Below are 13,357 nucleotides of genomic sequence, written 5' to 3'. Positions count from 1 at the left end.
GTTTTTGTTTTATATGTTGAAATTGTTCTTTGACGTCTTATTCTTTGCAAGTGTGCTTTTTTTAATAACGTAATTTACCTAGACGTCTGGCGATCCCCTACTACGAAGCTGACATGTGCAGCATACGAGGCAGGCAACGGTGCTTGTGATTCGACTTTCGGCGGATTCTCCACTGGGCCTGTGTAGCTCAGTTGGTAGAGCGCGAGTCCCGGAAAGACTCCTGTCGTGGGTTCGAATCCCACCGCAGGCTAGATTTTTCTAGCCTACGCCTTGCCATATGGTGGTGAATGCTTGGTGACCGGCTGATTCGGTATAGCGCCTTCAATGGGCCTGGCGTACTGTGATTTACCTAGACGTATCATAAATCCAATTATTTTTCGGTGTTCATAATTAAATGTACCAGTATATTTAGCGCAACTATTATACAAATATCGGTGCTTTGTATTCCAAGTATGTAACTTCTTGCTGAATAATGTTATATGTGTTCAAACATTAATCAGACAAATCTGCAACGAATCTGGCAGTTGTAACTCAACGCATAAACTAAATATTCTGTTTTGTGGCTATTTAGCTTTGCTAATTCTCGCATCGTCTAAAAATTAGATGCTTTATATAGAGAATATAAAATTATTTTTTATGCACGCCAATTTAGGCCAGATCAAAACCAAGTTAAACTTTTGATGTTATAAGTAGATTCTTGTTGACAGTTTTGGCTATAGGCAAGCCTTTTAGTCGTCGTTCAATAAAATTCTTTTGACATGGCTTCCCACTTTGTATGAGTGGAAAGTACGCGAATGTCTATGTAAATAAACAAAACTTATTTTTATGATATTTAGACTGTCAGGGGTTTGCAGGCAAGTTTAAACTTTCTAGGTTTATATTATGCACATTACTATATGATTAAGTTGTTTGCATTGCACCACAAACAAACTTTTTGGAACAAGTCAACTACAAGATCGGTGAGTTGAGTTAATAATAGTTATTTTGAAATGTACACATTCGCCCTATTGGCTGTAAATGAAAATGTATGTCCGAATTACTAATTTGAAATAATCGGTAGAAACAAATGCAAACCATTAGTGGAATATTTATACCATACGTAAAATACAAAACGTTTGTAAGCCATGTTCAGACATCGAAAATGAAGTCCAAACAGCGCTGTAACTCTATCGGCTAGATCCAATTTATTCAAACTAAAATATAATTCCACATAAAAATGACAATACAGATATCAAAAATATTACAGAAAATATAAGCTAAAAACTGTAAATACATAAAACTCTATGTAAAAGCATAGAGCCAATAAATGATAAGCTGCAGACAGTGCCGTTGGATGGCTACACTAGCCAATGCGGCCGATCTCTCGTCACCAGCTGCACTGATGAGGCCTTATAGGTCGAAACAGTGTACACTGTCTGCAGCTTATCATAAAATTCTATAGAATTAAACTATAGTTTAACAAATATTGAAAAAGATGTCATTGCATAAAAATACAAAGTTTTAAAGCTTTCCGTTCACCTTTAAACTTTTTTATTTCTGTGCAAACTCAGGAATTTATCGATTACCCTTTGAACAATTAGTCTTCCAGCAACACGTTTTTCGCAATCAACCCTAAATTTGTTTACCTTTCTTTCGGTCATTTCGTTGGAACCCTGATGGCGAGTGTGGTAACTGCAAAAGGCACAACTCTATCTAAACATCCGACGGGTTCACGGCTGCGTCTGTATAGCTTAGTTGAAAAAGCGCGAGTCCCGGAAAGAGTACGGTTGTGGGTTCGAATCCCACCGCAGGCCAGATTTTCATAGCTCACGTCTTTTCATGATATATGAGAATGCTTGGGAGACCGACTTTCTGTAAGACGCCTTTAATACAACTGGCGTACTCTGATTTATATATAAGTGCGCTGTGATGGCTCTGTATAAAAGTAATGCACATCTGTTCATTTTTTTAAAATCTGATTTAACAAGGAGCGGGTGCAATTCTACATAATAGTTCTGCACCTTATTACTCGATCACACAAAATGGCGTCAAGTGTTTCTAGGAAAACTCCAGAGTTCTTCTATCGTCGCATCAAAGTAAGATTGAATCTAAGAAAGTCGAAAGCTTAAATGCCCCTTTTCACCGAAGACGTCAACGATTTGAGTTTAACAAACATTTTTCTACGATTGCTTAAGTTTATTGCGCAACCATGTAAAATTTTCAGAGTATATTGTACTTGTTGCGTAACGCACTAGAACATTGTAACTAACAGGGTCGTTTCTATTAGTAGTGTTAGGAAGTGAATGAGAAAATCTTTGTCAAAGTTATCATATTCTTATCTATTACTACTTTAATGAAATTTCCCCCGTTTTCTATCGCTGCAAAGTTAATTGTAAAATTATGTACATTGTACTTTCGTAACACACTAGGACATTTGTAACTGACAGTTCCCACCCAACATTCGTTTATCTGTAAAACTCTATGCTTTTGTTCAATGCGAAAAGCTCTATCAATGTTAACATATATTCTCATCTATTGCTGCTTGTCCGCACATCTATTTATCAATGCGCTTGTATAGTATTGCCATCGTGTGTTAAGCAAGTCGTGTCGACGCTCTTACAGTTAACTGTTTTTATGCCTCGTTTCTCGTTTATAAAAATGCCGAATTCAGCGAAATCTCCTTCATACACTACAAAAACCAGTGTGTTGTTTCAACACGCCGGTGTGTTTCAACCACACTAACGGTGTGTTCTAAGAACACGGCAGGTGTGTTGCTACCGCGATAATCGATGTGTATTCGCTTAACGACACGCCGAACGGGACGAACAACACGCCAGGTGTGTCGATTCAAGGTCAAGATGATCCGTTTCAAGTCCAGAAACACAGAACAACACGCCGACGTGTTGTTTTGTTGCTTTCCTTCTTTCCTTTTGACTTTGAAATCACTCAACCGTAACGGCGGGAACGCACGAAACGGCTGCAAAGTTCTTTTTTTACTTGATTGACTTAAAGTAAGTAAATTGTTAAGAGACTTAATATCAAGGCTAATAGGAGTTAATTGAGTATTAATTGACAAGTTTTAATGTATTCAAGACTTTTGGACAATGTGAACAGGATGGTGGTGCAAATCTCATGAAAGGTTGGTATATTTACAATTTTACATACATTTGTAATTTGTGCATGTATAAAACATATGTTTGTGCATGTTGTAATGGCTTGTTTTTTGTATTAGGCTAGCCTGTTACCAAATGACTGAGTGAAGTGGTTTTCTTAACAACTTGGTATCTCTATCAAGTAGAACACATACAAAACATGCATTCAAGTGACCTCTGTTTGCATTTTTTGCCAAATTATTACAGTTCTGTTGGTAAGTGCTTGAAAGTGGTAAAGAATTTAACTTTCCACAATATCAATTCCTTTATAACAGAACTTTCTGCTTAATGATTACATATTTCAAGTGTATAATTTGTTGCAGAGTCCTGTACAAAACCTAATGATGCATCTGGCCTTACTGTGCATAACATGGATTATTGAACAACCAAGGGAATTTTTTGATGGAATTAATTCTGTTACAAAGGCAGCATGTGGTAGGCATTAAACCAAATCTTTATGGCTGAGTTGCAAACAAGTAAACATGTATGAGGTAGTTACATTTGAGAAAATACATCTTTTTTCATTATGCAATAGCATATTATCATAGTGTTCTTGTTGATGGATACATTACTTATACATTGCTTTATATACATTACTTGTTTTTAGACAATCAACATTAAGGGACACTCAATATCACTTGCTACCAGAAATCTTAAGGGACATTTGGTGTGAGTTTAATTGCCTTTTAAGTAATCGGCCTCTTTCTCCAGCATATTTTGAATATATATGGTGTTTACTGTTTTGCAGATGGTAAACGTAACTGATGTTCTCAAAAGTGCCATAGGGGAACCTTTGGATAATCATATGCTGCTGCTTGTTTGTGAAAGGAAATTGCTACAAAAAAAGAAATGTTGTCATCTTTGAAACACAGGTATTTTGATTAGATCCATTAGTAACTCCAACAAACTTTGATTTCATGTAACCTTAACTATTACAATCACATTAACTGGCAGTAAAACCTTGTTTAATAACTGGTTATTTACTTTACAGGACCAGTTTGCAACATCGCCTGGTTATCCAAGTGTTGTTGTCAATAAAAATGAAATGAACAGGTTTTCTTTTGGTTTCGATTTTTTATTGTAATACTTGTTATTTTTATTGTAGTGATATTGAACATGCCATGACTATGCATATGACATATGCCTTGTTGAGTACATTACAATTATATAGCATCTGACATGCAGTTGAACTTTTGTTTTGTGTGTATTTTTTACCTGTGTTTTTCCCCCACCGTTACATTCATGCCATAACTTTGTTTCGTTTGTTCTGTTAAACGTTATGTTCTGTTTCTTCGATAAATGCGCTATTTCGTTGGTATACGGTACTGTTTACAATAAAATACAAAACGGTATTTGGTGTGTCATGCTTTATAGCTCTAAACAACACGCAACACGCGTGTTGTATGAGTGTGTTCAAACAACACACCAGGTGTGTCGCAAAACTGCAGCTTCAAACAACACGGCAGGCGTGTCGTTGAACAACACACCTCCAAACAACACACCACCTGACAACACGGCTTGGTGTGTCGTGTGTTGTATACGGCTTCAAAATTGGCGTGTTGTTACAACACACCGGCTTTTCTAGTGTATTAATGATCGTGCTGACAGAGGGAAACGAACGTTCAGAACCATCGAGTGAAGTTGTGTCTGAAAAGACTGATTTGTTACTTCTAATTAGTTTTAGGATAGGTTTATGTGTTATCCGTTGTCTCTGTTGTTTAATTTTTTTTGAACCTAGAAATAAATGGTGTTGTGTTTTACTTTGTTTGGTGGGAGTAACGCTCTGCTAAACCGAACTTAGCTACGAAGATCTGTAAGCGAACTAAGCTAACGTCATCAGAGTTTGTGTTAGTGACACATTTTATGTTCGATTTCCAACCGCTTTGTTAAAGATTATAATTCGTGAATTAAGATTATTAATTACCTTTTTAGGCTATGAAATGATATTTTGGTTAAAAGACACTGGACATAAATTTGTAGAAAAAAAATTAACATATACCATTGTTGAAACCAAAACAATAAAAAACTTTCGGCAAATCTTGGCTGTAGTTAACTTTTAATTAAAATTAGAAGTAATTCTAGCAAGAAACAAACGAGCCAGTATATTTGTATAAAACATAACGTTTCGACAGCAACTTGTGTCATTCTCACATGAATGAATGTAAAACCAAGCAGCGCGTAAAACCAGTAAAAACATAAAAAAAGGCGAGAAACGTCATGTTTTATACAAATATGCTGGCTTCTTTGTTTCTTGTAAGAATTTTTGAAACCTAGAATTGTGTACCTAATTAATAGTAATGATTACTAATTAATCATTTTTTTACATTTCGACGTTGCTAAAACCCTTTCCAACGTCACCGAACATTTAGTTTACACGTCATTGGATATTATCTTGTCACGGTTGAGTAAGTTTGTTTTCGCGCACTTGTGTTGGAAGCTGGAAAATGTTTTGTTTACGTTTGTTTAATAAAAAACGGCGAATAAATGAAAGTAAAATAGGTTGCTATGTGGTAATCGGTTTGAATTTGTGTTAAATTATTAGTTAAATGTTGCCAGTTTGGTAATTCCACAAATTTAATTATACTATATTTGAAAAATCAGTTTTGCTATAACTCTGTCATTTGTATAGTTTCAAGTCACATGGTTTTGAAAATATGAAAAACCATGGTTATGAAACATCAAATGGTTGTGACTAAATTTATACAAAAAAGACAATCGTAGATTAAATGCCTAAACCAGCTTGTTGTTGTTTAAAAAAAAACTTTACGTAAGCATTTTAGTACGAGACAAGCGAAAACTTTGCCTTCATTTGTTGGGTCTGCTTAACACCAAAAAAATCAATTGGTAAATTGTCCATTAACATTTTTATTTGTTTTAGTTGTCTGAAACCACAAAATAAAATTCCAACAACAAATTAAAAATGACAGATTTTGAGAAAACTTGCCGAAAAAGAAGAAAAACAGACTTCTTTCATCCACAAGAATGGAAGCCGTAAGTGTAACGAGTGATTTTTGGCGCACAACCTTGTTTATCAGTAGTTGGTACAAACAAACATAATTTTTGTGTCATTTTGAAACCTTAATCACCTTTAATTTTTTTGTGAAGTGAATAAAATATATAAGGAATGGGGCTGGTCACAAACCGATTTATCTAATTATGTTCAGAAAAATCTTTAAAGGCTTTTGTTACATAAACAAACATGTTGTTTGACATGTTCGGTTTGATATGCATGGTAAAAAATAGCAACACATTTGCACAAAATCAATCACCAAGTCTGTAGTAGCTGCATGGCATTGAAACATTTTGACGTCCAAAATTTTAGGACTAGTCACAGCCTAATCTCACTTTAAGCAAACCTAGGCTAATGCTTTCGTTGGTACCATCATCAGGTACAATGAGTCAGTAATTCATAACTGCCCTCTAAACTGCACAAACTGTGGGTTTCAGTGTTATATTATGTCAATGAAGGTGCAAGAACAGTGCACGAATTCAGCAAATGACAACGAATACAGTTTGTATCCAAGATCCAAAACAGTTCAATTGCACCACAGGAGATGTCAAGACTTTACAGAATATAGGAAACTGAGACAGTTAAGGCAGTTGAGATTTCTGAAGTTCACAGTACTTAGGTGTTTGACATTATGGTGTTGGTTTTATCATCTAAACATTCAAATAACAATAACAAACAAAAAGTTACTACAAACGCTCAACATGGCTAGACATTAACATACTTGTAAACTTGCTGACATTTAGTTTGATTCTAATAGATTACTGCACTAATACATAGAAACTGCACTTTAACAAGGTGTGGCTAAGTCGAAGCACGTTTGAGTCACATGACGCATATAGAAGTTAGGATTGGCCCAAAACTAACAAAGACAATGCACTTGGGAATAGACGTAACACATAGTTGCACTTGGGAAAGGAAGCATGGAAATCATATTTAAGTATAGTGAATTGGTCCGTAATAAACATTATGTAGCATTAAAGTGGCACCAATGATGGACGAAGGCTAAACATATTGCAGCTGCATTAAGCATCGTTGAGGTAGCTGTGGTATTTTAGTGTTATGTTATTTAAAAACTTTTTGTTCGCAATAATCATTAAATACAAACATTTTTGCAGCAAAATCAAGAAGCCCAAACTCGATGAATCATTTTCTTCTAAGATTAATTCATCACAACAACTTTCTCCACAACCTCTAAGAAGAGTTGTTCCAAGGGATGATTTGGTAAAATTAGCTAAGATTATTCTAAATATTGCAGCATGTTAGTTTTTGCAGCTAATACTAAACTATGCTCGACTGAAACAAAATTTCTTGCCAAAAAAGATTTACACCATACCTATATTGTCATATATTTAATGTAATGACAATTTCAGACGAACCACTGTACACTAACATTTGTATGTTTTAAACTTCTATTGGTCATGTTACAACCTTTATTGGAAGCAATTAATGTTGTCAAATCACCTTAAGTGATCTACAGACAGCAGTGAAATAACACATAGCAATTCTCTGTTGGGGGACAGCTTGTATGGGGTAGGTTAAGAGGATTTGGATGGTGGCCAGGAAGAATAGCAAACCGATCAGAACTAAGTGGTCCCATTGACCCTCCTGAAGACCCAACACGCTGGATTAAATGGTTTGGCGATGGAAAATATACAGAGGTAAAGTATACAAGGTCATTCATCTTAAAGTGGAATAAATGCTATTATACATCCAAAGTTTACTAGCCACCACATTTAGACTCAAACAAATGCTGCTAAGCTTGATATTTAAAAGCATCTTTTATGGGTTCTTTGCTTTTATATGCAGACCAAAGTAGATCAGATGGCATACTTCCATGACTTTGTAAAGTTCTTTAAGGAGCGGAGTTACTATAGAAATCAACTTTACCAGAAAGCTGTTGATGAAGCTATTGCGGAAGCTTGCAAACGTGCAGGTTCTGTTTATAACTGTGTCATGTTTAAATGATGCAAATAACTGTATCTTTATCTGCAGAAAAGAGTGGGATTTCTAAAGAAGGTGGATTAAATTGGGCAAAGGATCATTTTTTACCAGAAGGTTACATGAAACTGCTTCCAAAACTTTTGACACCTGGTATGTTGCACAAATTTGCTTTAGTAACCCTTTTACATATATTTTTAGTTTTGATTTTACATTTTGAATCAAATTTGCAAATGTAAACTGTTTGATTACAGCAGAAATGGATTCAGCTCCTTTGTTAAATGGTCCAATGTCTTCTACACAACCAACATTGAAAAGGAAAAATAAGATGCTTTTACAAGCAAGTGAAAACTCAGCAAATGACCAGGACTTTTCTGAACAGCGTAAAATGGCTCTCGAAAAGGTATGAGCAAATATATAGTGCTAACATTTTGAGAATTTGTAAACATGTAACTAAACGTTTAACATGGCATGTTTGTCTACAGTTTAAACACATGTCACAAAAATGTTTTTTTATAAATCAGGTTCAAGATGGTGTGATAGGGTTGGATCAATTATGTTTATGCTGTGGTAGTTTGGGAGTTGCTTGCGAACATCCCTTATTCGCTGGTGGAATTTGCAGTGTGTGTGAGGTGTGTATACAACATATGTGAAATTTGTTGATTTGCTAGTATATAGGGTGTTCAGAAAGTCACTGTGCATGTACAAATTTATAAGGATTTAGCTCACTTATCAGCACTGATACCTGATGCCATTTGCAGTATTGATACTCATCCAATACTTGCCTGATATTGGCCAAAACACTGATACCAGTTTTGTTTTGCTAATACAATATGGACAAGCCGAGCCCTGTCAAAAAAAACGGAACAAGATATTTAAAGTAGGGTTGGGTATTTAACCGATCAAATAAAATCTGGTCAATTGACCAGTAAAATACTGTGCTAACTATTAAATTCCAATTTTAGTAAGTTGGAAGTTAAACCTTCTTCTCCTGTGGACAAATTATACTTGATTTTTATTTATAACTGTGCTTGAAGTTATCCGTGTTTTTTAATTACGCTCCAGATCTTAACAGCAAACAACACGTATCCCATGATTGTTTTGGGTATTAATTTTTGATGAACGATGTACATCTATATCTGCTCCTAAAGCACTTTTTAAAACAAAATTTTGTCCTTAACTTTGCTGCTTGAGGGCTATTAGAAATTTTTTACCCTTTCCAACAACCAAAAAGACCAAGAAAATTTACCATACTGCAGTAGAAAATAGAAGTTTGCAATTAACTGAAACCTTATAGATTTGTTACGAGTGTAATTTCGTTTTTTCTGAAACTCGTAATGCAACATTTAGGAGAACTACCGAGAATATTTTTACCTGCTGGATGAAGGTGGTGGATCATGTTACTGCTGTGTATGTAGTGGAGGAAAAGAGGTTCTACTCTGTGACAATACCAACTGTTGCAGGTATGGTTTATGAATACATATGAGTAACAGTTATTTAGTACTAAAAGTATGTAGGTTTTCAATGTATTTTTGTAATTGTTTGAACAGTTCATAAGATGGTGACACATATTAATGATACATTATAAACATATTATCTTTTAAACCAGGTGTTTTTGTACCTCATGCTTGGAGCTGTTTATTGGCCAAGAAGCAGCTAAAAAGGTAAATTTGCACTTGACATTTAAACTTATGTTTTGTTTATCCAACAACAAATTAATTTAGGAAATGAAGAAATGCCCATGGATCTGCTTTCTCTGCATTGAGAATGACACCCATGGACTTCTTAAGAGAAAAGAAAACTGTCACCAAAACTTGCAAAAATTTATGAACAATGAGAAAAGTGCTCTCAATTTTGAGGTGAATCAAAGCAATGATAAATACATAAAATTTATGTTTTGTCAATTTGCTTCTATTAAAAAACGTATTTTAAATGTTTAACATACTTTCAAAGATACAAGTCAATGACACCTTTATTTGATTTCAGATACTTTCACTACCAAAGACAATTCCTCCATCCCAGAGAAAACCCATTAAAGTGTTATCACTGTTTGACGGAATATCTACCGGTAAACTGCTTTGCATCACAAAATATTGTTCAATGCATTATGAAACTGTTGTAAACCATAAATCCACAGACACTTTTTTGACACTAAGTGAAATTATAATAGGAAGTCACAATGCTTGATGTAAATTAACATACTTTCAGGACTTTTGGCTTTACATGAAATTGAAATTAAAGTTGATTGCTATTATGCTTGTGAAATTGATCATGAAGCAATCTGTGTGTCTGAAGTGAGATTTCCTGCACAAGTAAAGCATGTTGGAGACGCTACAGAAATTACTGACAAAATGGTTAGCAGTGTTTATATCTTTTGTCACTTTAAAAAAATGATGGAGTAAGTGGTTACATATTCACAATAAATCGAGATATAAGAGAAAATGTTGACTAAATTAAATATGTTTAAACCACAAATAGCTCATCCAGTTTTTTAAAAAATCACTTAATGACATGAAGTTATAGTATGTTACCAATATCACAGCTCGCAGAATGGGGCCCATTTGATTTGGTGATTGGTGGAAGCCCCTGCAATGATTTATCAATTGTGAACCCAGCAAGAAAAGGAATTTGGTCGGGTAAGCTTTAATGAAGAACCTTTAAATTACGAGTTGTTAAAAACAACTGACTTTTGCAGACAAAGGGTCTGGAAAATTGTTTTTTGAGTTTGTGAGGATACTGCGTTCATGCCAGTTATTATCTGCAAGCTGTAACAAACCACTTTTCTGGTTGTTTGAGAACGTGGTCTACATGGATCGCTCGTCAAGACAAACCATCAGTCACTTTCTGCAAGTAAGGTTTTAAACTCTTATTTAATACTATCCAAAAAGGAATAGTGTATTTCTCATGTGTACATGTTTTGTACATTTCCAGACTTGTTATGTGATAAAGTGCTAAGAACTTAAAATGTGAATAATTTGTTGCAGAAAAGTCCAGTGGTTCTAGATGCAAAGTATGTGTCACCAGCACACAGACCTCGCTGTTTCTGGGGCAACTTGCCTGGTATGAACAGGTAAATTGCTATTGTTTCTGTCAATAGAACTTTATTAGCCAGAAACAACATTTTTAGACCTCTAAACATAAATCTTATATGTATGGTTTACTACAAAGTTACATTTATCACTGTTCAAAACATGAAACAAACAATACAAATGCCAACTGGTCATTACTGCGAAGCTTTTTTGCAGACCTATGGTAGCTTCAGGACATCACAGACTGAATCTTCAGGAGTGCCTTGAGCCAGGTCGTGTTGCACAAACACAGAAGTTGAGGACAATCACCACCAACTTGAATTCTGTGAGCAAGCGCTGTGTGGCTAGTGGGGGAAATAAAGAGGTTTCGGTTCTCAACAGTGCAGTGGTTTTGCACCCTGGAAATCAGCTCGACACTTTGTGGATCACTGAGATTGAAAGGTGAGTGATGATTGTAGTTCGAATTCGGCCAATGCATTTCCTTTGTGCATGTGATGATAAACAAGCACATGACTGTGATAAAAATATGATTAAAAGGGATGTTTAGTTCACATCTAGTATCTACTTTGTAAAAGGTTTCTAACGATCATTGTAGTGAAGGCAAACATTTTTAAACATTTAAAAATTACATTAAGCCATATTTAGCCAATACAAAAAAATCAAACAACTGTTTTTTAATGTAGGAAATAAATTAGAGACATTTTTGTTGTTTCGTTAATTTTTGCAAGTGAAAGATACGAACCATGTACCTAACTGCTATTGGCAAAACCTATGACTCTTCAAATTTAATACACTGCCACAGTAGAAAACTGATATCAACTCACTGGTATATACTGTGTTTAGAGTGTTTGGATTTCCTGATCATTACACAGATGTTCGCAACATGGCACGGGCAGCACGACTTCGTGTGTTAGGAAAGGCCTGGAGTGTGCCAGTTATCAAACACCTGTTTGCACCTCTAAAAGACTTCTTCAGTTGCTCAGACTAGCTAAAAAAACAACTTTTATTTCTTTCTGGGTAGTTTAAAAGTAAAAGAGAAAAAAATTACCCACACAGATATTTTTAAAATCCATTTCTTTTCTTGTAAATAAATCTTCCAGCTTTTAAAATACATTAAAAGCAATCATGTCAAACTTTGTACAATTAAACTGATATGCACCTATTCAATTACTGCCATATGGAGTTTATTTTTTACAGCAATGCACTGAATCCTTTGTTGTCTTTATTTTTTGTAACTTTTGCCTCATTTTTTTGTTTATCAAGTTTTTGTATCATTTCCTTTTTTGTACTTTGTTTTATTTTGAAGTGCTACTACACATTATGCAATCAGTCCCATTTCTCTTCAATTCATGTGTACATATTTCTTTTCACTGTGAAAACAATACACACAGCTTTTTATTCAATTTGGTTTGAATATAAATGTGTAAATTTGGTTTAGAGATCAGTTAGGCAGAGCCCAACTACATTGTGAACGTAAGGTTATGGGTTTCAATCTCGGCTCTGGGAAGGAAACTTAAGTGATATTGCTCCAATTCAGTGAAACATGCTTAGTTGAACCTAATTTACGGTTACCAATTTCCTAAGTTTAAAAATAAAATTGAAAATTATCAAACCAATTAATAGCAGACTTTATTTGGCAGGTAACCAAACTTGAAAGATGTTGGTCATAAATTTGTCATTGAAAAAAAAAACGAGACACACCACTGTTCAAAAGACTTTTTGTATTGTGAAATAAAATAAATCTGGGCTGAGTTAAGTCTTAATGAAATTGTGGTCATGGAATTTAACATTTGTTGCAATGGTTTGTCACGGTTGAGTGAGATTGTTTCGCGCACTTGTTGGAATTTGAAAATTGTTTGTTTATATTTTGTTTGGAAACATGTACTTTACAGCCGTTAATGTAAAACAAGGTAATCCAAATCTTAGATTATAAACCGAAAACGGATGTACTTCAGGTATCACGTTTAGTACACAAGTAACAAAACAACCAAAAATGTTCAGGTTCTACTGGGAAAATCCCCTGTTTACATATATTTTCGGCTTATGTGGCGTTTAGTTAATCGATAGGTATGTTTGTCAAACAGTTGTATACAGTTTTGTCTTAATGCAAATCAGAGAGTTTAACTAAAAAAAACAATTTTAACGAGTGCATTTGTGTACCTTATTTGAAAGCTGCAACAGGAGTTTGTGAATTTAGGTGTTTTCCCCAAACGTCAGACAAAACGTGTTGTGACAATTTGGTAGTTCGG

The 13,357-nt window shown here is 34.7% G+C and overlaps 1 protein-coding gene, 1 long non-coding RNA gene and 1 other non-coding gene across 9 annotated transcripts; all 3 read left to right on the top strand.

Annotated features, from left to right (window-relative positions):
• Positions 1 to 176: 176 nt before the first annotated feature.
• Positions 177 to 250, top strand: Trnas-gga (transfer RNA serine (anticodon GGA)). The gene has a single exon. It is a non-coding gene; the product is annotated as a tRNA-Ser (tRNA).
• A 2,622-nt stretch (positions 251 to 2,872) lies between these two features.
• On the top strand, positions 2,873 to 4,483 carry LOC145222641 (uncharacterized). Of its 4 annotated transcripts, XR_013859368.1 has the most exons (7): positions 2,873 to 2,990; positions 3,073 to 3,118; positions 3,212 to 3,346; positions 3,455 to 3,566; positions 3,739 to 3,800; positions 3,880 to 4,003; positions 4,123 to 4,483. It is a non-coding gene; the product is annotated as an uncharacterized LOC145222641 (long non-coding RNA). The 4 variants fall into 4 exon arrangements; XR_013859370.1 differs by lacking the exon at positions 3,212 to 3,346 and having other exon boundaries at positions 2,880 to 2,990; XR_013859367.1 differs by lacking the exon at positions 2,873 to 2,990 and having other exon boundaries at positions 2,997 to 3,118.
• Positions 4,484 to 6,013: 1,530 nt separating this feature from the next.
• LOC145222638 (DNA (cytosine-5)-methyltransferase 3C-like) lies at positions 6,014 to 12,511 on the top strand. Of its 4 annotated transcripts, none has more exons than XM_080088804.1 (17): positions 6,014 to 6,122; positions 7,257 to 7,362; positions 7,662 to 7,799; positions 7,948 to 8,074; positions 8,134 to 8,232; positions 8,337 to 8,482; positions 8,604 to 8,711; positions 9,430 to 9,542; positions 9,689 to 9,743; positions 9,804 to 9,938; positions 10,066 to 10,147; positions 10,288 to 10,433; positions 10,622 to 10,715; positions 10,775 to 10,929; positions 11,064 to 11,149; positions 11,325 to 11,549; positions 11,952 to 12,511. In XM_080088804.1, the coding sequence occupies exons 1-17, from the start codon at positions 6,052 to 6,054 to the stop codon at positions 12,094 to 12,096; spliced, it is 2,031 nt and encodes a 676-aa protein (XP_079944930.1). In that variant the 5' UTR covers positions 6,014 to 6,051; the 3' UTR covers positions 12,097 to 12,511. The 4 variants fall into 4 exon arrangements, with proteins under 4 accessions (XP_079944930.1, XP_079944929.1, XP_079944931.1 ...); XM_080088803.1 differs by having other exon boundaries at positions 8,334 to 8,482; XM_080088805.1 differs by lacking the exon at positions 8,604 to 8,711 and having other exon boundaries at positions 8,334 to 8,482.
• Positions 12,512 to 13,357: the final 846 nt, after the last annotated feature.

The sequence above is a fragment of the Phallusia mammillata genome, chromosome 4 (genome assembly GCF_965637545.1).
Source record: "Phallusia mammillata chromosome 4, kaPhaMamm4.hap1.1, whole genome shotgun sequence".
NCBI classification, from domain to species: domain Eukaryota; kingdom Metazoa; phylum Chordata; class Ascidiacea; order Phlebobranchia; family Ascidiidae; genus Phallusia; species Phallusia mammillata.
Note: the sequence above shows the minus strand (reverse complement) of the source record. Positions and strands in the feature narration are given on the sequence as shown.

Excerpts from the sequence above, each read along its gene's own strand:
- LOC145222638 (XM_080088803.1), top strand. The coding sequence starts at position 6,052 with ATGACAGATTTTGAGAAAACTTGCCGAAAAAGAAGAAAAACAGACTTC. Across the intron at positions 11,150-11,324 it reads AACTTGCCTGGTATGAACAG|ACCTATGGTAGCTTCAGGAC; the intron begins GTAAATTGCTAT and ends GCTTTTTTGCAG. Across the intron at positions 11,550-11,951 it reads TGGATCACTGAGATTGAAAG|AGTGTTTGGATTTCCTGATC; the intron begins GTGAGTGATGAT and ends TACTGTGTTTAG.